We start from the raw sequence: 27,997 nt of genomic DNA, 5'->3' as shown, positions 1-27,997 counted from the left end.
GTCCAAACAGCAGATCTTCACTTACCAGTATTTTCCCTCTCTTCCATGTAAAATGTTCTAGATCCAACAGAATGTAGGGGGTCTCAGTAGGGGGTCACAGATTTTTGGGTCGGGTCTGGGCTCTGGCAAGATCATTTGAAAACACTGATCTTTTAGTTTAGCTGTTCCTTTTTTATTTGGATTTGCCTCATCGCCATAGTGAAAGTTGAAATTCTTGTTTGTCTTCAGCTTACTAGCAGACAGCTGAAGGTTGTGCAGTAAGTACAGTATATCACCTGGTATTTATACCCAGTACTGGCTAAAGACGTTTTTCTGGTAATTGGCTTTGTTTGCACCAAATTAAGCTTTTAAAATTATGGACTAACTAATACTTCATCAGACCATAACACATTTTGCTACCTGGTTATGGTGATTTATTAAGCTTGGATGTTTTTTATGAGAAAGGGCTTCTGTGTAGTTGCCCTACTGTACCCCATGGCCCATACAGGTGAAGAATAAGAGATTGTTGTCACATGCAGAGAGTAATCAGTACAGTATATTCCTCCAGCTCCTTTAATGCTGCTGTAGGGCTCTTGCTGGCCTCCCTGGTAAGATTTTGTCCTATTCTACTATAAATTCTGAAGACATATCCTGTCCTTGGCGATGTCACTGTGGTGCTCCATTTTCTCTCTTTCGTGATAATGGCCTTTACAGTGTTCCAGGGAGCATCTAATGCTTTGGAAATATTCAGCAATTAAAATAACATGCAGGATTTGTAATGTCTTTATGGACCATGGCTTCAGAAGTCAGATTAAAGCAACGGGATAGAATATAATCTTTTATTTTATCACATAAACATTACAGTATAGTGAAATTCCCAACTTTGGAGTTTGGGCTCAGAGCACAGGGTCAGACATGATACAGCACCTCTGAAGCAGAGAGGGTTAAGGGCCTTGCTCATGGGCCCAACAGTGGCAGCTTGGCATTGCTGGGGCTTGGACCCTGATCAACAACCCAGAGCCTTAACCGCTTGAGCCACCACTGCCTCAGATGTGGAGAAAATCCTACAGAAACAGCTAGTTGGGGTTAATCAGAACCATTTCATTGATGACTGTACTGTATGTTCATACTTTTGAACAAGAGACCTGGTTCGTTCTGAGCACATCCACATCCCACATCCAATATTATAATGTCTAAACACTTGTGCAACCAAGTTACTGTAATTTTAATTTTTTTGTCATTTCACACTTACAATGAAAAAAGTTTTGTGATTTATTTTGGCTTGGTTTTTTTTTTCATCACAAAAACCTGACATGGCTCTGTAGAATTTTTATATCCCTCATAGTTTTAGAAGTCACTGAGCTGATTTTTGTTTTTTTTTTAACCAAAAAAAGAGAAATAAATAAAAAAACATAAATACAGCAAAATCAACTAAAGCTGCTGAACCACACTGACATAAGCCATTAACATCTGTTCATCAAATGAAGCCACATAGAAATGGGGCACTGAAACCCCACAAGCCTGATTTGAGTTTAGTCTGTTTCTGTGAGAGTCTGGGTATGAGTGAGTCTCCATAATTAAATCTAGCCTTTGCGCCAAAGCTCCAGGGGCGGCATTAAGCAGAAAGAGAGGCTAATTAAAAGAGATGACAGCAGTTGAGATGACAGAGTGGGATAGCTGTGTGCATATGTGTGTTCCTTCTCCCAGTGTCCTCATTTACATCCTATCCATGTACTCCAGTGAGATTAGAATTTAGAATGCATAGTATATAAATTAGTATGAAGCTCTATTTCTACACCAATCACTAATACAGAACATTTATTACAATAATGATTGTATAACACATTGCTAAGAGTCACCACACTGCTTATTAAATCACATGTCTGGCTTCATGGATTACAAACTCAAAATAATCTTTATTTGGTCTGTCAGTATGTGTTTGTGTTTGTGTTTGTGTGTGTGTGTGTGTGTGTGTGTGGCGCCAAGACACATATTTTATAAGGGGAAAAAAGATTATATTATATTGCTGCAGTTTAATATAACGCAATTGACTTTGAAATATCTAAAATACAGCAACTTCATAATGCTATAAGGAGCTGCCAACATTGGGTTTTATTAATTCAGCAGGATAAGACCTTACAGTATTTGTATTTGTAAACTGCTCGTGGGTATTCTTGATAATCTTGCAAATTTTAAAAAACGCTCGCAACCTCTTCATATATAAGATCAACATCAGATCACATAGTTTGCTTTGAATAAATCCATTTTTATATACCGATTGAACTGTATCATATATGATACTGTAATATATACTGTACACTATCGTAAAGTTTGCAGACGGACGGCACCGGCGCCGGGGATCGAACCCGGATCTCTGGCTCGATCGCCCGCAGAAGCGAATCAGAATCACTTGCAAGATTCAGTGCATGTGCTGCTTTACTAACACAATGAAAACTTACATTAAACATGACAGAAACAAAACATGACTATAACATGAAACCCTTATAACATAAACAAGACATAACTACGGCATAAATACCTGGATATAACATCATCCGGCTTTACGGCTCACGCACTACAACAATCACTCACAATAACAAAGAAAACAGACAGTTAAAGCAGTGCATCAAGGTAAATAAGAAACAGTGGAGATGGCAGGAAAGCAGGATAGGAAAGGGCATGGCGCAGCCCAAATGGAAACAATAAGAAGGTGGGTGATGAAAACCCTATGGTGGTCTGGAGAGGAACTGTCCAAGCTTTTGAACATTATATTGTTCATTTTAAATTGCTAATTTTTGTTATGTTTACACGAATATAGCACACAGCTTTATCCAAAGCAAATTACGGAAGTGCTGTAGAGTCTTAAAAACACATCCTCATGCTAGTTCGCTCTCTAAGGGCCTAAGAGTAAAATCATTATAATTTTGTGAACTCTATTCATTTTATATTATTGCCATTAAATAAACAATTTGAACATTAAAGTGAGCTAACACAAGCCCATAAATTGAGACAAATAAGAACCAGGGCAAAAGAAGAGGGCCCTGAGGGCAAAAGAAATGGCACTGTATATGTAGAAGACCAGCTGGGATTTTTTTGTTTGTTTGTTTTTCTTTTTAATATATATTTCTAAAAAGCTGTTTTTAGACAATGTCTATTGTTAAAACTGCTATACAAATAAAATTGAATTGAACTTCACTTCATTTGTTCCATGTGCTATTACACTGATGATTATTCTGACTCAGAATTGTGCATTAAAAAAAAATTATGTGAACAGTAAAAAAATATTAAAACAAACTGATGTTTTCGGGTGTGTCATAGCAAAATGATCAAAATTCACAAATTTATAAAAGTTAATGATTGTTTAAAGCTCTATAATGTAAGTGATGACAGGATCTAACTTTATTTGATGTTCCATAATATTAACATTAAATGTATACTGAAAAGGTATGATTATTGTTCAGTGTGCCGTGCTGTATGTGCTTGTCCCTGAAAGGCTGATATATGATGAAGGGAACCAGGTGCGAGAGTGGGACAGGTGAGAATGGATGTGGACATGCAAGTCTCCTCCTCCGTGCTGCAAACCAGCTTAACAAAAGCAGAGCGTGAATCAGGTAGATTTAACACAGTGCTCAATACTAGTCAAAAGGATGACTACAGTAGCATTGCACATGAGTGTAACTGTGTTTCAGGAAGTGTCGAAGCGTTTGCCTTAAACACAAAAAACTCTAAATGGTCTTGTCCCTGCTAAAAATGAAAGGCACCAAAAAGAGGAAACCATTTCTTTTTTCTCAGTTTTCTCTTCACTCCCACGCTCTTCTTTTTCCTCATTGTTCCCTCTTTACCCATGAGATCTATTTCTTTATTCCCCCCCTCATTGTTTCCTCTTTGCACCTGAACTACTTTTATTTTTTTTTCTCTACATTTTATTTTTCCTCCTGAGCTCCATTTCATTTTTCTCAATGTTCTCTCTTTACCCCGAGCTCCATTTCTTTTTCCCTTCCAAAATCACTTTGAAAAATGTTGTGTATTGATTCATACAAATGACAATGTCTGATAATAAAACGGAGAAGCCTCTAAATCCATCCGAAGTTCTTAATATCTGTTTCTACAACCTTTATGGTTTAACAATAGGGGCAATCAATCCTTTTTTTGGTTTCAATCATTAGTGCAATTTATCCTGATGCAAATAATCACAGCTGGTTAGAAACATTATCATCAAACTGTCGTAGGAAAGATATGGGGAGAAGAAGGGTGAATGTGGGCTCAGTAGTGTCACAGTAGGTCTACTTGTAAACATAGACGAAGGACATTGTAAGTTCAAATAAGGAAAAGGGACGCTTTAAAAAGAAAAACATCAACACACACACACACACACATACACACACACACACACACACACACAGTGCCTTCATTCTTCTTACAATTATTGTAAAAAAGGAAGGAAGTTAGAGATCAGTCAATTCCACTCTGAGGCTGGAGCTAACTCACCAGTGTCCTGAGCTTTGCTGGTCAGGCGCATATGATGAGCAGGAAGGACCTCCAGCTTGGCCACGTCTGAGGTGCTGGCTAATAGCTGAGTGGCCTCCAGCACGGTGCAATGCTCTGTACTTGTGCTGTCTATGGACAGGATGTGATCACCTACATGTAAAGCTCCTGACCTGTAAAAACATATTTGTATTATTAGTTGTATAACAGTTGTGTAATAGGTCTCTAGTACCAAGACATAATCATATATAAAAATTCTCACTGGCCAATTTATTAGGGGCATCTGTTCATACATGCATGACCCTTTCAGCTCTCCAGACCTGCCTGATCCATCCAGATGCTTCACTTCTAGTTGGAGTCGGATCACTGCTAAGGATGCTGCACACAGACAGCATGGAGATACATGGGACTGCTGTGGATCGTACTACTTGGAGACCGTATCTGTAGCTTTGTACTGCTGTTGCTGTGTTCAGTTTAGCGCTCGGGTCTCCAACATTGAACATTTGATAGAAAGAGCTATAATGAATTCAGATTCTATGCAGAGGCATAAGTCAAGATGGTCATTCATTCATTCATTCATTCATTCATCTTCTACCGCTTTATCCGAACTACCTCGGGTCACGGGGAGCCTGTGCCCATCCCAGGCGTCATCGGGCATCAAGGCAGGATACACCCTGGACGGAGTGCCAACCCATCGCAGGGCACACACACACACACACACACACTCTCATTCACTCACGCAATCACACACTAGGGACAATTTTCCAGAGATGCCAATCAACCTACCATGCATGTCTTTGGACCGGGGGAGGAAACCGGAGTACCCGGAGGAAACCCCCGAGGCACGGGGAGAACATGCAAACTCCACACACACAAGGTGGAGGCGGGAATCGAACCCCGACCCTGGAGGTGTGAGGCGAACGTGCTAACCACTAAGCCACCGTGCCCCCCAAGATGGTCATTTAGAATTTAAATCCAACAACAGATTTGGGCACAAAGACATTTCGATGACTCAGCGGCATTGTTGTCGGTGCTAGACAGGCTGGGTTGACTATTTCGTAACCTGCTGATCTCACATAGTGTTACTGTACGTTCTTTGAGAATGGGGTTCCTAATCATTTAGTTCTTGAGTGTATTGAGTTTGTTTATACTGCATGGTTTTTGTATTGTTAAGTATCTTCCACATTCTGTTTTTCCTGTTATTGTCAAGTTAAGCCAATAAGCTTTTATTGTCATAATCAACCAAATACATTTCTCTTTAATAACAGATGCCTGCCTGTGTTATGAGCCTAGCTATGGACAGCAATTCTGGGGCTGCCCTGAATAAATAATATAATATAATGAGTATACTGCGTGCACTTGCACCAAGTTTCGCACTGTCAGACATTTAACAGAACGTTAACAAAGTTATTTTAACAGAGAAAGCAGTAGTTACAGAAATGCGAAGCTCATCACCTGTCGACCACGCTGGCAGCTTTGATCTTGTCAATGATGATAACTTGTTTGTTTCTGTATGTGGCAGAGGTTAATGTGATACCCAGACTCGCCCCAGGAGACTTGGCTATTTCCACCAGCAATGGGCCAGAAGCATTTGTTACTGAATCTAAATATAATAAGCATTAAAACACAGATACGACACGCAGCACAATGCGTTAGACAACAGAATAAAACAAATAATTTGAATGCCTGACATATCGTCGCTGTCGGGCGGAAACCTCGTATGTCTAAATTTGGCCAATTTCATATTTTTTCACATATCGATGCTATTGGTCAGTCCCCATGTGGGTCTGTTATGTTTACAAGTTATTAACCAATCTAAAGTCTTGAAAATAGTTTGAGCGCAAATCTCTTAACTCCATTGGACACTTCAACTGTCCACCTCTTCCTCACTCCGCGGGAGAGCTTCGCGGCATATTTCACCTCAAGAAGAGTCGCAACGAATCAACACGTCTTCTGAGGTAAATGTCTTCAAAACACTGGGCTCAAAGAAAAAAAAATCTTGACCCCCGCTAGTTCTGGTGCTTGTCTGAGGACAGGAATTTAGCGCAAGACAATCCACTGCAACGCAGACTAAACCCTGTGCACTGCAGATAAGGTACGGCGTTTTTTTCATTTCCTGAAAAGTAATGGTTTTGGAGATACGAGGATTCTGCCCGACAGCAACGATATTTTAGTTTATAAAGATTTATGAATAAAGATTCATAGTTATAATCAACTGTAAGTCATTTTTAAGGTTTGTCCAGAAATGCAATTTATAAATAATATCATCATGACAGAATTTACACAAATGATTTTACAAATGTACTTTGTATTACATACAAAGGTCAAAATCTAGACTGTAAAGTGTACAGAAACCCATTAAAGGGATGATCGATGGTTAAGGCTACGAGAGGAAAAAGGTCAAATGTAATGTCTCCACTCACCCATAATAGTGACATCATATTCGGTTTGGAAAATGGCCTCCTGGCTACACTGTGCCAACATAGCAAGGGCTTCATTATGGTTGGCACTGTGTAAGGGAACACCATCCACGCTGAGGAGTCGATCACCTGCCTTCAACGTTCCCTCCCTGCATAAAGACATCAAGCAAATTGAGACCAATTATATGTGTTGTTCCTCAACACTCCTGCAAATTCCAGCACTTACTGATGACGTTACTGGTGTTAATGCTCAAGCTTTTAAAAATAATAATAATAATAATAATAAATGTTATTTATAAGTGCCTTTCAAGTAACTTAGACAACGATAAAACAATATTAAAAAAAATTATATAACACTTTTTTATATAACACATTTTTTAAGGAGAATTAAGTCCAGCCTAAGACCATGTGGAATAAGCACTTCTGAATAAATCGGCTTTGAGTCATATTTTGAATGTGGTGAGAGAGTCTGTGTTACGGATGTTTTATGGAAGAGAATTCCAGAGACGAGGAACGGTGTGACTAGCGTCCATGGTGGTTAAACGGGCAGGGGATGTGATGAGGAAGCGTAGAACTGTAGAAGATCTGAGAGCGATGGTAGAACAAGGTTATGAAGAGCTTTAAAAGTCAGGAGAAGAATCTTAAAATCAATATGTTTAATTAATCTCCAGTGGAGATTTAGATTTTTGGGGGGTGGGGTGTGGGGGGGTTTCGGGTATTGTCATGCATGATTGGAGTTTGGGTTATGATACGTGCAGCAGAGTTCTAAATAAGTTGGAGTTTGTGTAGAAGATTTTGTGGTATCCCAGATACAGTAAGAATGAATTACAGTATTCGATGCAGGAGGTGACCAGAACACGCGTGACAATGGCAGCAGTTTGTGGGGAGAGGTACTGTATGGGCAGAGACAAGCAATACAGAGATGGAGGTAACATGGAGGTAACATCTGGAAACGCTGTTAATATGTGACTCAGAGAACTGACTACTATCAAAGAAGTAGTTTTATTTGTTTGATGCGTATATAGTTTGATGCGTTATTCAAACTGAAAACCCATGTCACACGTTATAATAATTTAACGTTCTGTTGATTTTTAAAAAATTGTCACAAGGCGGAAATCACAGTGCATCGTTACCATAGTTTTTATATTTGAGTTCCTACATTTTTTTTTACTGATCCCATGAAACAAGATGTCAAACAGGGCTATAAATAAAAAACATAACAGGTTTAAATCTGTTTAAAATTTTAGGAATAAAATAACCAAAAGACTATACTATAATATATACTATAATATAATACTCATCATAATGTTTGAATAGTTTTAGTTATTTTTTTATTTTATTTTGAGAAGTCTGGATTATTTTCAAAAAATCTGTACTGAAGGAGTTCCAAGAAATTTAACAATGGCTGCAATACATTTTCAATTCATTTTAAGTAAGTAACAAATAACCCTAATAGAGTGGATAGGAACAAATAGAATGAAGGTGAAGTGGACAAAGTTTCTCATTATACAAATAACAACCTAAACACATTAAAATTTCAACTGAACTTTAAATATATACTGTATACACACACACATTATATATATATATATATATATATATATATATATATATATATATATATATATATATATATATATATATGATATAATTGAGTGCTTCAAATATTCCTGGATATATAAAACGATTCCAGGATTGTAGTTAAGTTAGCTATCACAAATCTTCTTCTTTGGGCTTTTTTCTGTTAAGGTACACCACAGTGAATCATCAGTTTCCCCCTAACTCTATCCTCGGCATCCTCTACTCTCGCACCAATTACCTTCATGTCCTCATTTAACACATCCATATATCTCCTCTTTGTCCTTCCTCTTGACCTGGCAACTCCAACATCCTTCTACCAATATAACCATCTCCCTCTTCTGTGCATGTCCAAACCATCTCAATCGATCCTCTTTGTCCTTGTCCCCAAAACAGCCAACCTGAGCTGTCCCTCTGATGTGCTCGTTCCTAATCCTGTCCATCCTCGTCACTCCTAAAGAGAACCTCAACATCCTCATCTCTGCTACCTCCATCTCTGCCTCATGTCTTTTCATCACTGCAACAGTCTCTAACCCATACAGCAGAGCTGCTCTCACTACCATCTTCTACACCTTTCCTTTACTTTTTGCTGATGCTCTTGTCACACAACACTCCTGACACTTTTCTCCACCCACTCCAATCCGCCTGCACTCGCCTCTTCACCTCTTTTCCACAAGTTAGTTATCACAAATAAGTTATCCTTGCAAAAATGAAGATGTCTATTGAACTTGCCAAGTTTTAAAACCATGGAAACCTATTAGAAACCAACATACAGTAATTTGGTTCATGTGAGGCAAAAATTGCTGACAAGGTAAATGAAAAGTAAACAAATGCTGTGTTTGCTGGACAGGAAGAGGTTCTATCACATATCACAGATTATTGTCTATTGTTTGCCAGTGGAAATAAAAAGTACCTGCCATTGTAGGCCAATGTTTAACCTCATATGATGTTTTTAAAATAGATTTAACTCCTAATAAAGGAATTGTGTATCTATGACTGAATCAAGCCAGATGTCAATGCTTCAAAAGTCATTTTGTTGTCTTTCACATGATGTGATGTTCACAAGGGAATAAATTAAGCAACATGGTACTGTCCAGAAAATCTGCACAATCAGATAATCCAGGAAATCAGACCACTAATTGCTCTTTCTTTGAGGAAACATAAAAGGTACACTTTCATCAAAATGACACATTTCATTTCAGGAGCGTTTGAGCAGACCTGTACTGATTCAAGGTTCTGTGCATTCAATAATTCCTCACAGATGGCTATAATCTCTTTAACTGCATATATTCTGGCTAAACCTTCACAGATTCATTTTCATGTGGCTCAATTTCATAGTGCTCCTAAAAATTGCAAATGCATTTTTCTTTTCCTGTAGTGACAATGAAGTACAAGTCTTGGGTTTGGTTTTCTGCTGTAGTCCTCACTTGCAGGAATGTGCTCATGTGCTTTCTATCATCTCATACACAAGACTAATGACTTATTACATATCTTGAACAAACACATTTAACTTGGAGTTGAGTGAAACAGAGTACATATAAATATATATATAAATAATATCTAAATATATATAAAAATATATAAATATATATAAATAATAATTTAATAATATGGCTGAGATATTAGGATGTAAGATAAAAAGGAAAAAAAAACAGTCTATACATTTTCCAGTTACTTGTACAATACCTCCCCTTTCTTGACAAAGGCTTATTAAGGTTACATAAATATATGTATATGTATATGTATGTATGTATATATATAAATTGTGCAAAATTAAAAAGGTCTTGTGTAAACTGCAGCCGGTGTCATTATAAAACAACATTTGGGAAAATTTCACACAAGACAGATCATTCATTTTGAAGGTAAAAAAAATAAAACATTCTCAGGGACAACATTATTACAATATTACAATACAATATAGCCATGGAATATCAACAATGTCCTGTAATTACAATTAATTGTCCAACGTGTTGAAACCGTGTTGAAAATGCAAAGTCTAATGAAGTGATTGTAAGGAAGAAAAAAAAAAGACCTAAAAACAGTCTTCACTCAGCAATGTTAACATTATGGAAAAGTTAAAAGCTTGTTTTGAGCATTACCTGTCAGCAGGGCCTCCTGGCCGAACATACGTAACTACTAAGGGCCGAGATTTGTTCCAGTCTTCGTGAGCGCCACCTTTATATAAGATAGAAAAAAATAAAATTGCCTGACAAATTTGTCAATGATCTCAATAAAATGGTCAGATAAATACACTACATCATACATCAAAATTTCTACCATTGTTTTTTCCTACAAATAAGTGCATTTCATTTCGTTTACAATCATTTGGACACTAAAACCTGGACACTAAATATACAGTATAAGTACATGTACTTACCCCGCATTACAAAGCCAAAACTATTGCCCTCTTTGTGTAAACAGATCTCAACTGTCTTCGATATAACGCCTGAGGTGCTATCTGGTGCTAAAAAAAAAAAAGAACACAGGACACAAGACAGCGCCAACACGCCTCGTTCATTAATTTATCACATTTTACTGGGCGGCCAGCCAGCATGGCAGACAATTCAGTAAATAAACCAGCACACACATAGAAGGTCAGCCAAGATCACTGAGCTTATAAAGTGGCTAATACATCTGCCAGACACGCGATAAACCGTGGAGTGGCCTTACAGGATTACGATCCCTAAAATTATACACATGGACTGAAAAGGGCATCAGGTAAACAATCACCCGGAGACCCATTTATTACAGAAACAGGGTTGCTTTCACAGTCCATGCATTGAAGGATGATGACTGAATCTACAGCTGAACACCCACGACAGATCTACTCAAAACTGGATTAATCAGCTTACGGCTTTAACGTTTTACTGGCAACAGAACAGAGCTTGACAAGTTTTTTGTACAGTAAAAAAGCATGCACTCTCAAACATTTCTATTATTAAAAACTCTATGGAGTTTGTTATTATAGCAAAATGTGGTGGCTACATCCCAAGGTGTATTCATTTGTAACAACATCTTGCCCTGAAGTGTTTTATTCCTCTTATACAGCAACAACTTGGCAACAATTATAATTATAGATTGATTAAAGAATAACATATCATACTTTTTATTTGTTTACAGTTACATTTAATGTTGTAGGATGTTATCACTTCCAGCAGCTAAAAAAGTTCCTTTACCAGCCTCATTTTTGTCTCTCTCTCGAAGGTAATAAGAATATAAAAATGCAGCTTGTCATGTGACAGAGAAACTGCAAACTACACGTCTTCTTCTGTCGTGAAGACTTTCCCATGGCAGAAAACGTATAGACTAATACAAAGCGCTGAAACTCTTTAAATAAGAGACTCTTTAAATAATCTTCTCCTTGCTTTTGGAATCTGTTTATAATTTGCCTTGTGATATGTGACATATCTCCACAGAAGAGTTAGTTGTTACTATAGAAAAGATAACGCATTAGTGTCAGGACTTTGCTTTTACGTTCTCTGCCAGAACATTAGAGGCATTCTGGCAATGCTACGTACCTGTTTGTAACTGATTTATTATCTTCTATATTTATTTCCCCTGCATTACGTTTAGCTGAACAGAGTTTTACCGGTTCTTGTTTCCAGTGCTCGTGATTTTTTTCCCCCCCTCCTGTCTGTTTCTTTTTGTTAATAAATTGTATATTTTTAACTTATAATGCTACCAATTGACACTATTATGCAAGTATTTACAAAAATTATATTGGATAATAATTTGTCATTATTTGTTAGCTATGTATGTTTGATTTAAAGCACCATCACATAAGTAAAGAAGCAAACTTCAGATGCTAACATCTCGGCTGATTCAGTATGCCTGATGCATTTAATGGCTGGATTGTCAATGACGTGTGCTATAATTAAAATCAAAGCAGTTCTGATTTAAAAGTCAAATCATGGATCAGAAAATAGATGAAACTTTTAACTCAATCTAATAAAGAGGTTAGTCTTCTTGGACTCAGACTCCCAACAACCACGTGCACTCCCATGTCACCGTCCCTCTGATTATGTTCACCTGTGTTCAGTCAGAATGTTCTGTTAGTACTGTTTAAAAACAGCTTCGTTTCGGTTTAATATTGAATCATGGGTTCGGATCTCATTGAGATGTTTACTAAGACTTTATGTTCCCTATGTTCCCAGTTATTAGACGAAGAATACTGTATTCCCTGTTTTTGTCCATGATTCTGCCTAGCATAGAATAGATTTTAAAGTATTGTTACTCGTTTATAAATCACTTCATGGCTTAGGACCGAAATACATTACAGATATGCTAATTGAATATAAACCAAGCAGACTACTCAGATCATTAGGATCAGGTCAGTTAGAGATACCAAGGGTTCACTCAAAACAAGGTGCATCAGCATTTAGTTATTATGCCACCTATAGCTGGAATCAGCTTCCAGAAGAGATCAGATGTGCTTCAACAGTAGACACTTTTAAATCACTTTTTTAAATCATGTCCTCCTAAACTGATTTCTAATTTCTATGTAAAGCACTTTGAATGACCTCTGTGTATGAAATGCCTAGCATGCCTAGCATGCTCGGAATCAGTTTATATCCTGACTGACCTGTGCCTGTTTACAACCCTGCTGTTTGCTTATCGTTTTCTACACCTTTCTCTAATTTATTTAAATGTTCCTATTTTTGTGACACTCTGAATAAACAACCTGTATTTGTACCCTATCATCAAGTATTTGTGCTTATATGTACTTGATATCAGAAAAAAGACATGCCACAATACAAGCAAAGACACAGTACTCAACTTCCTACCAGATGGAGGCAGCTCATACTCCACTTCCAGCACAACACGCTCGCCCACGTTCTTCAGCAAGCTGATGATCTCATCGTGACGCAGCTTAGTCAGATTGATGCCGTTCACTGACTTTATATAGTCCCCCACATTCAGCTGGTCACTCCTGGAGCACAGTTTGAGTAGGATTTGATTTATCCTTATAATACAGTATAGAAAATTCTGGTAATTGTTATTTCAATTTAGAGTTTTTAATTCTTTTAATAAAGAAGTTCTTGTGTTTAAGGAAAAGGTTTATCAGAACAATTATTGTCATTTTCTGTTGAATGGTAAGTCTTCTACAGTGAGAATTGTTTATCTGCTGTTGAACAAGCCACAGGAAATAAGCATATGCTCATTTAGATGCTAATTAGAGAAAGGAACACTGTTTATTCACTGTCCTTCGGGCTTGCATGACCTAGCATATTGATGCTTCATCAAAACGTGTTCGCAAACCAGCAGCCATCCAGCTTCCTTTATTCCAACCATATTTAGTGTGGAACTGAACGGCAACATGATCCTAATCACTGAATTTAATTCTGTTTCATTTACTTTACTCTGAAAGCTTTTCATATCCTAACAACATGGATAGTATTGATTATTCTTTATATAAACTGGTATATTTCCATTTAACCGAAGTGCTTTAACTGATTTAGATTTCAAATAAAATGAATTACTTTCCAATTCTGGCCACAAAAATAACACTAAATTTAGTGTCAAACAGGAAAAATAATTATTCACACCCAGGCAAATTAGCAACACACTGGCATATACCAATATGTTATTCTAGTGCCAGGATAAAAATAGAGCCCAGAGTTTATTACTGGAGGTTTTAATTTATGGTAATTTATGTAAGTGTTAAATCAACACTGTCTATGTTAATTGCATTTTGTATGTGTGCGTGTGTGAATGTGTGTGTTAATTTGTGTGTGTATGTGTGTGTTAAATTGTGTGTGTATGTGTGAGTTAATTTGTGTGTGTGCGTGCATGCATGCATGTGTGTGTGTGTATTTGTTTGTGCATGTGTATGCATACTCAACCTGGCTGCTAAGCCTCCTGGTCTGAGGTTAGAGACACGAGGTTTGCCATCTTTGTCTGTTCCTCCTGAGATGGTGAGGCCTAGTGTACTACCCTCTTTCTTAATCAGCTCCACCAGTGTCACCCCCCTCAGCTCTTCTGCCCAAAAACATAAGAGCCAAACACATAGCCCGGGCCAAAATGTGGGAGTCAATAAAACAATAACATTATACTGACCCTATAACAACACTGCCACTGATGTGTCTAAGCACATTCAAGCACTGTGACAGTCTACACAACAGTAGGCTATTTGCAGTCATTACCCTTTACCCACAGTTCAAGTGAAGGCTATTTATAATAACATGGGTCTTTTGGTGCGAAACAAAAAAAAAAATCAGTGAACTGTGCTCTTATTTAAAGCTTATGTACCTCAGCACTGTCAGAGTCAATTTTACTGTTCCAACACTAGCCTGATTTTCATAATATTTACACAGAGAAATATTCCTATTAGACAGTTGTAGAGTATCAAATCTTGGTCAACAAATGTAAATTCATTTCAAGTGTTTAGAATTTGCTTTGAGAATTTATGCAAGGAATGGCATTCAAGATAATCCAGTTTATATTCCAAATTAACTCCAAAGCTTGTACAAACTTAAATAAGGGGACTCGCTAATGTAAACCTCAACTTCTTATTAATTTTCTACAAGATTAAGTTTGGATTCCGTATTCATTGAATTTATTGAAAATGTTAAGCCTTGAATTTAATTCAATTCAATTTATTTGTATAGCGCTTTTAACAATTCCCATGGACTCAAAGCAGCTTTACAGAAGTATGGAAACAGAAGAGAAAGAAAAAGAAAGAAATATATAATAATAACAAGAAGAAGAAGAAGAAAAAGAAGTAAAAATAAGGATAAAAATAAATAAGTGAATATACACAAAGTTTAAAATAATAAAAAAAAAGATTAACTTAAAATGTTAAATACTATATATATCTTTCCCCATCCCTAATAAGCAAGCCGGAGGGGACGATGCCAAGGAAAAACTCCCTGAGAGGACATGAGGAAGAAACCTTAAGAGGAACCAGGCTCAGAAGGGAACCTCATCCTCATTTGGGTGACACTCTACAGTAAATAGTGTAAATGTAAATAATGTCCTTTCTACAACAGTTTATAATAGTGCAACAGAGCTCCTGAGGAACAAATGGGTCATCGTAAACTCTGAGTTCAGTGCAGACCTGATTGCTGATAAAGACCAGACCATATAGCTGACTGACACAACATTGGTTCAGAGAAGGCATCCCAGTCTACTGTAGGTGTAGAATTGAAAGACAAATCCATGAATTAGAAAAAATATTAACAGCATTCTATAACAACAGGATCGATTAGTGAGTGTTTAGCCAATGTGCTGCAGTGGCTGAGCCGATTTAATGGAATATTTAGCACACGTTAAGCTTAAAAACTGGTCTCTCGTGGTTTACATGTTTTGTTTTCAGCTCAAGGGAGCTTCACCTTCTATGGATTTTTGTAGGTGTTCATGTGAGTACAAGGAAAATCAGTGCTAGTGAAACCTTTGTAAATCTGGAAGGATTTTGTGTTCAATGTAGCCTTTCAAACCATTTATACACAGCTTTACTGAAAAATTGATAACTGAGGTTCACTGGGTGAAATACTTCGCAAAGACTTCAGAAAAGGCCATTTAATATATACCAACAAAATATTCAGGACCGGATATTAATTGAGTGACAAAATCCATTCTTGATTCTCTCCTTATAGTATTTACTACAAAAGATTAAAATCTGATGTGAAGGAAGTCATAATATCCAATTATTCAATTTGTGTACTGCATATTGGATACAGAGACACAGGGAGCCTGAAGTTTATCCCAGGGGACTCAGGGCATAAGGACACACACATTTGTGTGTCTGTGTGATCCTGTCCACATTGGGTGTCTCCCCCAATGTAGACAGGATCACACAGACACACAAATACTACAGACAATTTAGAGATGCCAATCAGCCTACAATGCATGACTTTAGACTAGGGGAGGAAACCGGAGAACCCAGATGAATCCCCGAAGCACGGAAAGAATATACTTTATATACTATATTATATATTATATATTATATATAACCCTTTATATACTATATTATATATTATATACTATAATATAAACTCAGGAGGTCCTAGGCAAATTAAGCTCAGGCATATTTTTGTCAGAGCTAATGCACTGTGTGTTACAAATCCGTGTAAGGTTGTCTACATTCTATGCTAGATATTAGGACCAAATAAATAAATATTAAAAGGACCAAATGTTGTTATATTATCTCTATTTCTAGCAAGTGAAATGTGTATAAAAGTAAGATTTTAATTATTGGCCAGCTGTAGAAAAGATATGCTTTTAAACTGAGACCTGATCTTCTTGGTCAACAAGTAACACCTAATTACTACTAATTACTTAAGATTAAAGAGGCAATAAGTCTAGCATATAACTCTCCCTCTTAAAAAAACACTATATTTCTAGTCACGATAAGCCACAGACATTAATCCCAGCATTTGCATATGAGGCTAATTAACATAAGCAATTGATTGAATGGCAAATATTGTAGGGCTGTTTTAACTTGTGTGTTTAACTATCGAATGAACAAATCTTTAAACAAAACCAAATGAGTATGCAATGCATGTGGAAGCTCGCTTCACCAAATTTTAAATATTAACATTATGTTTTCCCAAGACTTAAAACATGAAAGGATTTAAAGTGATGCTCACTCAGCTTAGGTTTAATGCTCTATTAAATATTTATTGCTTGCCAAACATTTTAATTCACCTAAATGCATTTAATCAAGTGTTATTTAAACTTCTGAATAAATGTAATAGTCACTGGTGTGCTGAGCAATATAATGCAGCATTTGAACAAATGACCAAAATGGTGTGTTATTTTCATTATCTTATTATTCAAATGTGTTTTATGGACCTTTCTATAAAATAAAGTCAAGGCAAAGTAATTCAAAACCCATTATGTTTTACTGTCGACTCAGCTACACTAATCCAATTATGATAAGATGGTCAACTGCTCATGTAATTGAGAGGGTTGGCATTGAGCTGAAATACGCCTTCTTCTGTTCAATGTGCTAAAGAAAGAAAATCCAAACTCAATGCAATGTTTAAACTGGCACGGTGACTCAGACAGACACAGAGCTATGTAAAAAAAAATTAAACTTCCGGAAAACGCTGTAAGAAAGCTGCCAGTGGCATGCATTAAATCCCCAAAGCTCCCGATCGCAAACAAGCAACTAAAGCATCGTGGCAGGAAGCGTGCTGAAATCCTCATGGCATTACGGATAAACATGTCCTCAAAGATCAAAAGAAAGTAGGAAACAGGGCAGCAATAACACTATATCGTGAGAGAGAGAGAGAGAGAGAGAGAGAGAGAGAGAGAGAGAGAGAGAGAGAGAGAGAAACAGACAGAAACAAAGAAAGAGATAAAGAAAGAGAGGCACACTATGGAGAAAAGACAGAAAAACTGATAGAGAATATGTGTGTGTGTGTGTGTGTGTGTGTGTGAGTGAGAGAGAGAGAGAGAGAGAGAGAGAGAGAGTACCTGGGATGCTCTGTCTTCTGGAGATAAGAGAACTGTCAGGCCCTGAAGATTCCTTGTTGCCTTTGGAGTAAGGCCCATCATCTAACAAGAAAAGATGCACATAAATCTTACAAGATCATCTATAATATAATAAACATAATAGATATTTTAGTTATATATCACGTTTTTAAAAAAAAAAAAAAAAATTACGATTACAATTGTCAATGAGAAAACACACAAACACTTGCATATTTGAACAAATGCCACACAACAGTGATCCGAGCAGCCACAAGACCACTAACAACAATGGCACCGTACTCCCTGCATTCTACACAAGTGACACACACTAAAAGTGATGTGACACTCTTCTCTATCACTCTGCACTTAGCTGCACACACTTTACTGATGTTAGATCAAAGCCAGGGGATATCTAGCACTCACGCTAGAAGTCTGGAGCTTCCACTACCACTAGAAAAAGAGGAGGTAGATCAAATGCAATGTTTAACACTTTGAAATGAATTATCACCGCAAGCCTGATATAACATTAGTCAGGACACTGTTGCCTTTCAGTGTCAGACCCCTGGTTTTTCCTCTGTTTGGATAAACATACACCGAATTTTAGTTCCTTAGGGCATCTCAGACAGCAGAAATGGGTTTTGATACCACCAGTTACTTTGAAGATATAAACATTTGTGTAAAAAATACACTTAAAACTAGAGATTCATATAGCCCCGAGTGTCAACTTTCATATGAGTCATTAACTACCATGGTGGAACGTGATATGGCAAAGAAATTCAGTGCTGATATAAACACCCAAATAGAGGCAGTAATGATCAGGTGTTCATATATTTTTTGATATAGTGTACATATAAATAAGAAGCTGTATGAATATAGTATTGTCAAGTGACAATACTAGACGCTGTAAACTGTTATGACGCTAACAGTTTTAGACGCTGTAAAACTGTTATGAGGAAGTTCTTCTCCTTCTGAACAGATAAATCATTCATGTGCACCACAGTGTTCACAGTGTTTTAACTTGGTACATAAAGTAATACTCCCCCTGCAAGCCTTGGGCCTGCCATCAATAAGCGTTTCCTAGAGATTTCATAGTGCTTACAGCTATAACACTTCATCTCTTCCTCTGTAACACCTGCAGGAACAACATAACATTAATAAACTCTGAAATAGTCTTACCGGCTTATATGTTATTGAAACTTGAGTTATGAATTTGCCAAATTTACTGAGTCCTCTTACAACAGGAAACAAGTGAAAAATTAAAAAAACAATCTTGTGGTTGAGAAAAACAATGAGGTACAAGGGAACTACTCACAACTAGACATCTATATGCTAGACATCAATAAAATGGGCTCGGTTTAGCGTCCAAATTATTTTGGTTAGCAACGAATCTTTTAAGTTTAACATCCAGTCTTTTTAGATTAACATCCAATCATTTCAGTTTGCAATCATTTGTTTCAGTTTAGCATCCAATCCTTTCAATTACTAGCCAATTGTTTCAGTTAGAATCCAATTATTTCTGCGGCTAATTAATTCAGTTAGCATTAAATCACTAAAACATTAAAGTTAATATATAAATATTTCCCTTAGCATAGAGTCAAGTTCATGAATGTTGAAATACTATAAAAGAACCTTGCTAATTCTTCAGTCCGTCCGTGACACTCTCATGCTACACAATGCTAGTAGTGTGTGTGTGAATATGGAAAATCCACCACACTGCAGTGTAGATCCTGACATTAAACCCTCCTGACTTACAGTTGTTTTTTTTCTGTTTGTTTGGTTTGCATGGATACAAAGATCATTTGACACACTGGGAAGTCTGAGAAGACCATTCATTTCATTAGAATGACCTAACTATCATTTATACAACTGCTCAAAATGAGAAGCAGTTGCTGCATTACTCTACATGGAAAGTGACAAACAATCTTCCCTTTTTCAATCATAAAAATTTCATGATAACGAGATCACCATATTGACACCAATTACTGTGTAACACGGACCAACATCTATTGATTTTATATTTTATCAATGTTCTTTATCAGACACTGTTTCTGCAGTATCATGTGCCACTTTTCCAGAGTATGTTTTCAGATTTGTGTGCAGGTCCTGAATTACTTTTCCAAAAGGCTTGCTCATTAGTGATGATTGATGTCACATTGTGGTAGTATATAGTGAAATGAGTGGCATCCAACAACAGCATATCAATAACATAGAACCAATAGGTGAACCAGGTCTCAAGCAGTAGGAGGAGAAGAGCAAGAAAGATGTGGTGGTCAAAAGAATGGCAGGGGAACAAATGCCACTTCTGCAGGTGACCATCCAACATCACCATATGTGGCTCACCATATGTGCATCTATGTCACATATGTGGTGGGATGCAGATCTCCTGAAAGGCCATATAATGTAGCTTGTAACCTTCCTTGGTGAACTAAATCAGGTCTATTGAGCCGATGACATGACCTGTGATGGATAATGTCAGGTTTTTCTATTGATTATAATTAATAATCTCTAATTGAGAGACAGTGTCTGGTACTCACAGTCCTTTTTTTTCAGCACAAACTCTGTATATACCCCTGCTAGCATCGTAGCACTCAGGCAGGTTGAACAACAGAACGGGAATAATTTCTGTTATAAGGGTAAGGGCTGTTGACTGCTCTCAAAACAGAAGACACTACATTTCTATCTCTATATCTAGCTAGCTAGCTAGCACAGATATATCTAGCCTAGCCCAGGGTACTCAGAGCACAAGATAGGCTAAAGCCCCAAACCGAGAGCAAGACAGACATTACACGTAATTCAGAACTGTAGCAAATCACATTCTCTCAACACACACATGGTTTATTACTAAAGTTATATGTTGTACAAATCACAAAACTAGTAACAGATTGGCATAGAATATATTAGAAAGTATATCTGAGTGCAACCATGCTGTTCTCACTTCTCTGTTTCTATACTATATGCCTCAAAATACATTTTAATTAAGCAACTATTTTATACTTGCTAAGGCTAATTGTTCAATCTTATTCTGCTGAGGATAATGTGATGGGACTGAGCTGGCAAAAACCTTTTGTTTATTTTGAGGAAAGCCAAAGACTTTAAATCAATGAACAAGAAGATACTGTATGATGAGGATTCAGTATTCAAGCATACATTATGTTTGTGGTGTGTGTGTGTGTGTGTGTGTGTGTGTGTGTGTGTGTGTGTGTGTGTGTGTGTGTGTGTGTGTGTGTGTGTGTGAATGCTATTAATGACACAGTCAGATTAGTGACTGGCATTAGCATGTTTCGTCCCCCTTCTTCCCTCCACAGAGACTCAGTCGTATCAACCCTTACGACTTGAGAGGCTTCGTTTTAATCTGTCTGACATAGGGCTTTGAAAATCCTCCCGAGTCACCTATCAAAGGTTTAGCCATGACGTGCTTTAAACTCACACAGCACTAAATCATTCATTTTTACTCAAGTTGTGAGGTAAGATTCCTCAGGAAGAAAATTCTCAATATTGTATCAAAGAAGCTCTGTATTAAGGGGAAGAGAAAAAGACACACATCCTCTTTGAAAGCACTGGAAAGTCAAGGTTGTTTTATAATATTATTTTTTTGCTATACACTAAAGACATTTGAACTGAAGGGTTTGAGATAAAAAGATGAGTGAGACGATAGATAGAGTTTCTGCTTTCATTTCCTATTTACATCTTGATATGTCAAATAACTTTTGAATGAATCCAACCATATGAGAAAACCAAGTAATCAAAAGTACTGGAATATGTGGTGTTTGATTTTAACCTTTTAATTGCATTTCTTGTCCAATGACTGCAGTTGTTGTTAAAAATAATAAATCTACATGTAGACTAGTGATCTGAAGAAAAAAGAGGAAAAAAAATCTATAAGATCCTCATCATAAGCATTGGGCATAGGCAGTACAACAATTTGGAATATCCTAAAAAAAATAAAAAGAAACCATTTTTGTACTTACAGTACAACCAGACACCAAACAGGTCAGCCAAAACAACAGTTTATGACAGAAACATTGTGAGAAAAACCTAAAACCCTCCAAGGGAATCAGCCACTGTTTCTAGACTTCAAGAACACAAATATCAGCCATACCACACAATGCAAACCACTCATCTGTAGTAGGAATCAGAAGACTAGATTGGAATTTACAATGAAATACAGAGATAAACCACAAACATTTGGGAACCAAGATTAACCTCTACCAAAATAATAGAAAGGCCAAATTGTGAAGAAAGAAATGATCTGTCTTGGGCTTGCATTGCTGCTTCTGGAACAGAAACATTTATTGATGATTAAGATTTTGATAGTAGCAGCAGAACAAATGAAGTCTACAAAAACATTCTGTCTGCTAATTTAAAGAGAAATGGAAAGGACTTCAATGGGGGACCAAAAGTGGATGGTTTTTCTGGTCTGGCCAAATTATAGACCTCAAACATTTCCAGCACTGTTAAACTTCTGTACGCACTCAATGGACTTTAGTAAATAACCAAATAGAACATCAGATTAGATGGAAGAGGAGAATGGACAAACTAGTTAAAGTTAACAGGTAGACTATCTAACCACATTTTGTGCAGAATAGGAACTTAGATCTATGATTTGTGACCTGCAGATCGTACGTCAATAAATCCAATACGGCAACTTTGGGAAGTCATGAAAATGGCGCTTTTGCAGCATGAACGTTACTCTGCAGCAGTTAAGTGATGCAATCATGTCAATATGGGCCAGAACCTCAAAGAAATGTTTCCAACACCATGTAGAATCTATGCCTTTAAGAATCTAGACTGTTTTGAGACAAAGGGGGATATAACTGTTGTAACTGTTCTACTGCTGTTAAATTATTAGTCCAAACAAATGAATTTCAGTGTTGTTGTGCTTTGTCTTCATTTAGACTTTCCCCACAATTACACTACAGTATCACCACAGAACATAACAAGCCAGTGTCAGGAAAGAGGCCAAACATGACCCTGGACATAAAACAGAACACAAACACAGCCTTCACACTTCATACACACATACACAAAAAAGAACTATCAGTTTTTCACTGCTCATAGATCACACACAAAAGAAAATCACATGCCTACAAAAGCTCGACATTTGTGTATTGCATATAGTTGGTTCAAGAACATTTTTACAAAAACCCTTGCATCAGTAGACAACATAGATTTTTTTTTCTCTTTCAAAAAACCAAACAGTCCAGAGTCCTTGACACTTATTGTTTATTCTCTCCCAAGAACCAAGGCTCCCAGGTCAAAAATCACCTCACTGAAGTTGGCATGAACAAATCAGAAGCACAAGCACGTCTTTCATTAAATCTGTCCTTTGCCAGTCAATTTTCAGGTGTGTGAATTTTATTCATGCTCATTCTGACCAAAAGCAATGCAAAATGTGAATATATCTTAAATATATTTCAATTTGCCTAGAATATCCAGTTTCAACTTCATAAAAAACAAAATGCAAGATTATTAGGCTTATTAGTAGGATTATTATTAATTCTATAAATGATGACGCTCATTTCTGCGTTCTTATTCTACTGGCAAATAACTTCTTTCTTTACTCCTTTATAAAATAAAGGCTTAAAAAATATGAAAATAATATACAAATAAAATATATATTAATATTTCTAGTTCCCTAAAATATTGATCATATTTATACCTTATTTAATATTAAATGAAGAACAAACAGTGTTATGGATGTGAAGGTGTCTGAAATCCTTTTTTTCTACTCTTGTACTATAACAATAAGATAGTATATGTTATCACTTTTCTAATAATAGATATTTACTTGTTAATCCACCACCCTCTAGTTTTGTTACCAAGAAAGCAGCATGTCCTGTGAAAACTTGTGATGATGCCAGAAAGATGTCAGAACCTTAAAAGAGCAGCATCATATCTAACAGTTGCAAAGCTTTAAATAATTAACCTGTGTATTTCCAAATGATATTCTCCACACAGGCTAGGTACTAGTGCTTTTGGGCTTTGTGTTTTTATGCTCAAATATTAAGCATGTTTTATAGATGCATTAGAAGTTTTAAAAATGCAAAACATTTTCCCTTTGTAATATTTAAGGGGGAAAAAAGGGGTAGGGCAATCTAGTGTGATCAATAAGATGTTACCACGACAACCAAGCTGTAATAAGTCTTAGACATGGATGGCGTGAGGTATCTTGGGGACCGATGTGATTTCTTATTGCTTACCACTGTAAGAAGCGGGGAAATGGGAGCCTGCAACAAGCATATGATAAAAGAATAAAGCATCAACATGGTTCAAAAAGTAGCAACAGGAAATTGCCATGTTTTGAATCATCTGCAGGGATTTCATAGTGCAAGCTGCTAGACCGGTTGGTGTTGTCAAACTGTGCCATATGTAGCTGGGATGATCCGATTTTCCAATGAACCACTTCATTGTCCTGAAATATAAACATATCTGATAATAAGCTTGCTGTGCATGTGTTGGTGACCAGTTGATTCTGGTATGAACATGTGTTTGGACTTTGGGTTTCTGCCTAAAGTCATATCACCCACAGTCGTTACTCAATATATTAACCGTGTAGGGTTTCATGACCGAGAACTAGCTGAGCACCATCTAGTACTGCTTGGATTGGACTATGATAATAAGTTCATCAGATCAACTGTTTGATCATTGGACCAAACACACAGACCCTACTGTGGCTTGCATCCTCTGGGGATCATAATAATAATAATAATAATAATAATAATAATAATAATAATAATAATAATAATAATAATAATAACAAATCTGGCTGTGAACAAATTTCTGCTATCTGACCACTTTTTTTTTTACACCACAAATTTGGAAAGGGGAAGTAACAACTTGCAAAGAATAGCGAGACTGAGATAGACACTGAGATATTAGCTCCATTACTTTCCTTGTGAAGAACCTCCAACCTCCTGCATCAAATAAGCAACGCTGAAATAACACAAGCAATAAATATTACAAAAAACTAATTAAAAGCTCTGGACAGCAAGCATTAATCTGTAAGTCAGGATATCACAGAGGGACAATGAATAATTTTGTAAAGGAACAAGGAAAATTGGAGAAGGGAGCCAGGATGGAGAGATTAAGTGTCATGTAAGCCATGGACATTCTGTCTGAAAGCCTAAACTAAACAACTGTCTTAGAATTGCCAATATGCACAATACTGTATGACCAAGTCTGATTATAATCTTTTATAAACGCTGTATTCTGAAATAGAAAACGGAAAGGAATATAAACCAATGTGTAAGCTGAGTCCATCTACACACCAACTGAAACAATTATTTAAAATGGAACATCTTCAGCTTTCCACTACTCTTTTTTGAGCTGAAATATCCGTTACCACAGCACTGAAGCAATTTACTACAAAATATGTAGTGATTATGTTCATTATTGGACGAGTACGACTTCCAAAAAGCTTGCAATTACTGTATACCAAATGCACGTTCCCAAACTACCCCCCTGAATCGCATAGTAAAACAAGCAACACTGCATCTGGAAAACAAGCCGCAATTAGTATAATAAGTAGTTCCCAATTGCTAGATGCATAAAATGTGAGATTTGTCACAGACAAGACATAAAGGGGAGGACAAACCACTTGGCTGTGTTGTACAGTATGCCCTAGTGCTATGTGTGGGAGGAAAAGAAAGGTGACAACTGGTAAAATTGCTGGTTGTTCATCTCAATAGAGATATATAAAAGGTAGATTGTTTTCTGAAAAGTTGGAGTGGGAAAAAGAAATCAAGATGTCAATGGTGAAACATAAAAAAAACATCTATCAAGTAGTATCTATCAACAAAGTATCATATATATTTACTAGGGTTAGTGAAAATAGTGATGACACAATAAAGACACACTCAAGCATCAAGTACAAGTTATAAAATACAGTAAACGTAGCAGACCAAATAGTACTTTATTGTTTGGGTCCTGCACTAGCTATTGATAAAAAAATCAGTCTGTCAGTTTAGCCTATAATAGTTTTTTTCTACTTTTACAATGATTTTATTTCTAACCATACCTATTCTATGTACCTGTAAAGATCATGTTTATAATTGAGCAGATTTATAGTTGGGAGAAATAATAACCAGAAGTTTAAACAGTCTGCATGAAAGCATCCATAAATCTTGTTATGTACAGTAGTTAATTCTGATATATCTACATGGTGATTATCGTGCTTTGAACAATTTGTTGGAAAACAGACATAAGCCTAATCAAATCAGTTTCTAATCAAATGCAGGACATCCGAATCCCTGCAGTGCTCTTGGGCAAAATCTGGAATGGAAGTTTTAAATACAGTTTTATTGGTTTTTAACCTTTGAGAAATTTTAAAATATAAGTTGAGATACAGTACATATAAAGATAAAGGCTTAAGGAATCCTTGTGATCACCTCTAGTTTTCAGAACTTTACTGTAGAAAAAATATTTTTAATCAGCAGTTTCAGTGAATGTGCACACACTGTAGCCTCAGATTCTTATTCTGGATTGAGAGGAGAGCTACCTGATGTGGTCTACTGCTGATGTATACATGCATTCTGTGTTGCTTTTCTGTTCACCACAGTTGTAAACAATGTACTTCCACCAGCAGAACTGCTGCTCGCTGATTGTATCTCTGTCTGGCCAAAACAACACACCATGCTATGGTCAATTAGATCACATCTTTTTCAGATGTCTGATGTGAACCTGAAGCTCTTATAGTTGAGAAAGTATTCCTAATAAAGTGACCAGTCAGTATGTGGTAACAAATAAAACCACATGTGAAGTAACCAAATGTGGATGTACGTGCATTTCAATATTACTGGGAAATTGCAATAGAAGAGTGAAAATTACCTATAGGTTTATACACTAGGTGTTTCAGATGTCAACACCAAGTATGTTTATAAGCACAAATATCTGATGCACTTTCATTGCTCATCCTCTCTCTCTCTCTCTCTCTCTCTCTCTCTCTCTCTTTCTCTCTCTCTCTCTCTTAGACTCTCTCCCCTAGAGGGAGAACATTAGATGAAGCACTGTAGCATGAATCCTGCTTCTGTTCCTCTTATATGCACCAGAGCCTTCCAAATCCCTCCACAAATCCCAAAGAGATAACTTGATCTGTCTTATTGGCTTGAAAACAACATGCTATCTGGCACAATTCCAAAGTACATTACCAAGGCATTCCCGTATGAGTGATTTAATCCATAATCAATACTTAATGGATAGGGGCTTGGTTTTCTAAAAGTGTTGTAGTGCCAAGATGAGTGTAAAATACAGGGAGAACACTAACAATCTTCCTTTATGAAATAAACATATCAAACAAATAAGTATTCACTTTCCTTTACAAGTTAAAAGAAAGAAAGTTTTATAGCATGATACATTGGCTTTTAACAGTTGTCTAAATTTACTAAATATTAACATTTTTGTACCTTACTTATTACTGTAGTACTAAATTAGTAAAGATGTCTTGTCTTGTATTCGTTACACTAATACACTAATTTATAATATTGTACAATTGGAACATACAGTAAGGTACTGCAGTGGTACAAATAATGAAATGTACCCATAAGGGTATAAATGTAGTTCTTTAAGGTACATGGACCTTAAATGAACCCTAAAATTACATTACATGCTGTTGGTACCTCCATGGAAAAAGAAAACATGACACTTGATAAGCCTTTCCCCCCTGAAATCAGAGGAAAGACTTCTAATAGCTACATATTTCTATCACAGGATATGATACAGTGCACACTCTGTTCATATGCTTCAAAACGCGCCAGCAAATTAAAGAAGTGTGACACTTACCAACGATGTTATTTAATTCTCTCCGCAGTCCACACAACATATTGGAGCATGGTCCTCACACACACACTTCCATGCAAACAAACACTGAAGCAAAACTGTTTGTGCTGCACAGAGCAGATTCGCCTTGCCAGAGTAGGGCTGTGTGTGCAGTGCTACACTCACACACTCACGCACACACACACACACACACACACACACACGTCTTTACCCACGCTCTACGCAAGCCAGCTGAATGAACATCACTTTCCAACTGTCCCCCGATTTATGTTTCTGCTCCACTTGTAACTGCAGATGACATGACTAATCATAGCCATTCAGTGGGATTAATGTGGTATCTATTT

At 36.7% G+C, this 27,997-nt stretch overlaps 1 protein-coding gene across 1 annotated transcript in view; it reads right to left on the bottom strand.

Annotated features, from left to right (window-relative positions):
* Nucleotides 1–27,779, bottom strand: part of grip2b (glutamate receptor interacting protein 2b) — a 69,227-nt gene extending 41,448 nt beyond the window's left edge. Inside the window, exons 1-9 of the mRNA XM_060857635.1 lie at nucleotides 27,657–27,779; nucleotides 17,883–17,963; nucleotides 14,306–14,441; nucleotides 13,247–13,392; nucleotides 10,840–10,926; nucleotides 10,562–10,637; nucleotides 6,888–7,033; nucleotides 5,920–6,067; nucleotides 4,468–4,637 (exon numbers count right to left, since the gene is read on the bottom strand). Coding sequence (XP_060713618.1) covers nucleotides 4,468–4,637; nucleotides 5,920–6,067; nucleotides 6,888–7,033; nucleotides 10,562–10,637; nucleotides 10,840–10,926; nucleotides 13,247–13,392; nucleotides 14,306–14,441; nucleotides 17,883–17,963; nucleotides 27,657–27,696 — 1,030 coding nt within the window. The 5' untranslated portion in view covers nucleotides 27,697–27,779. The remainder of the gene's footprint in view (nucleotides 1–4,467; nucleotides 4,638–5,919; nucleotides 6,068–6,887; nucleotides 7,034–10,561; nucleotides 10,638–10,839; nucleotides 10,927–13,246; nucleotides 13,393–14,305; nucleotides 14,442–17,882; nucleotides 17,964–27,656) is intronic.
* Between the last annotated feature and the right edge of the window lie 218 nt (nucleotides 27,780–27,997).

The sequence above is a fragment of the Tachysurus vachellii genome, chromosome 22 (genome assembly GCF_030014155.1).
Source record: "Tachysurus vachellii isolate PV-2020 chromosome 22, HZAU_Pvac_v1, whole genome shotgun sequence".
NCBI classification, from domain to species: domain Eukaryota; kingdom Metazoa; phylum Chordata; class Actinopteri; order Siluriformes; family Bagridae; genus Tachysurus; species Tachysurus vachellii.
Note: the sequence above shows the minus strand (reverse complement) of the source record. Positions and strands in the feature narration are given on the sequence as shown.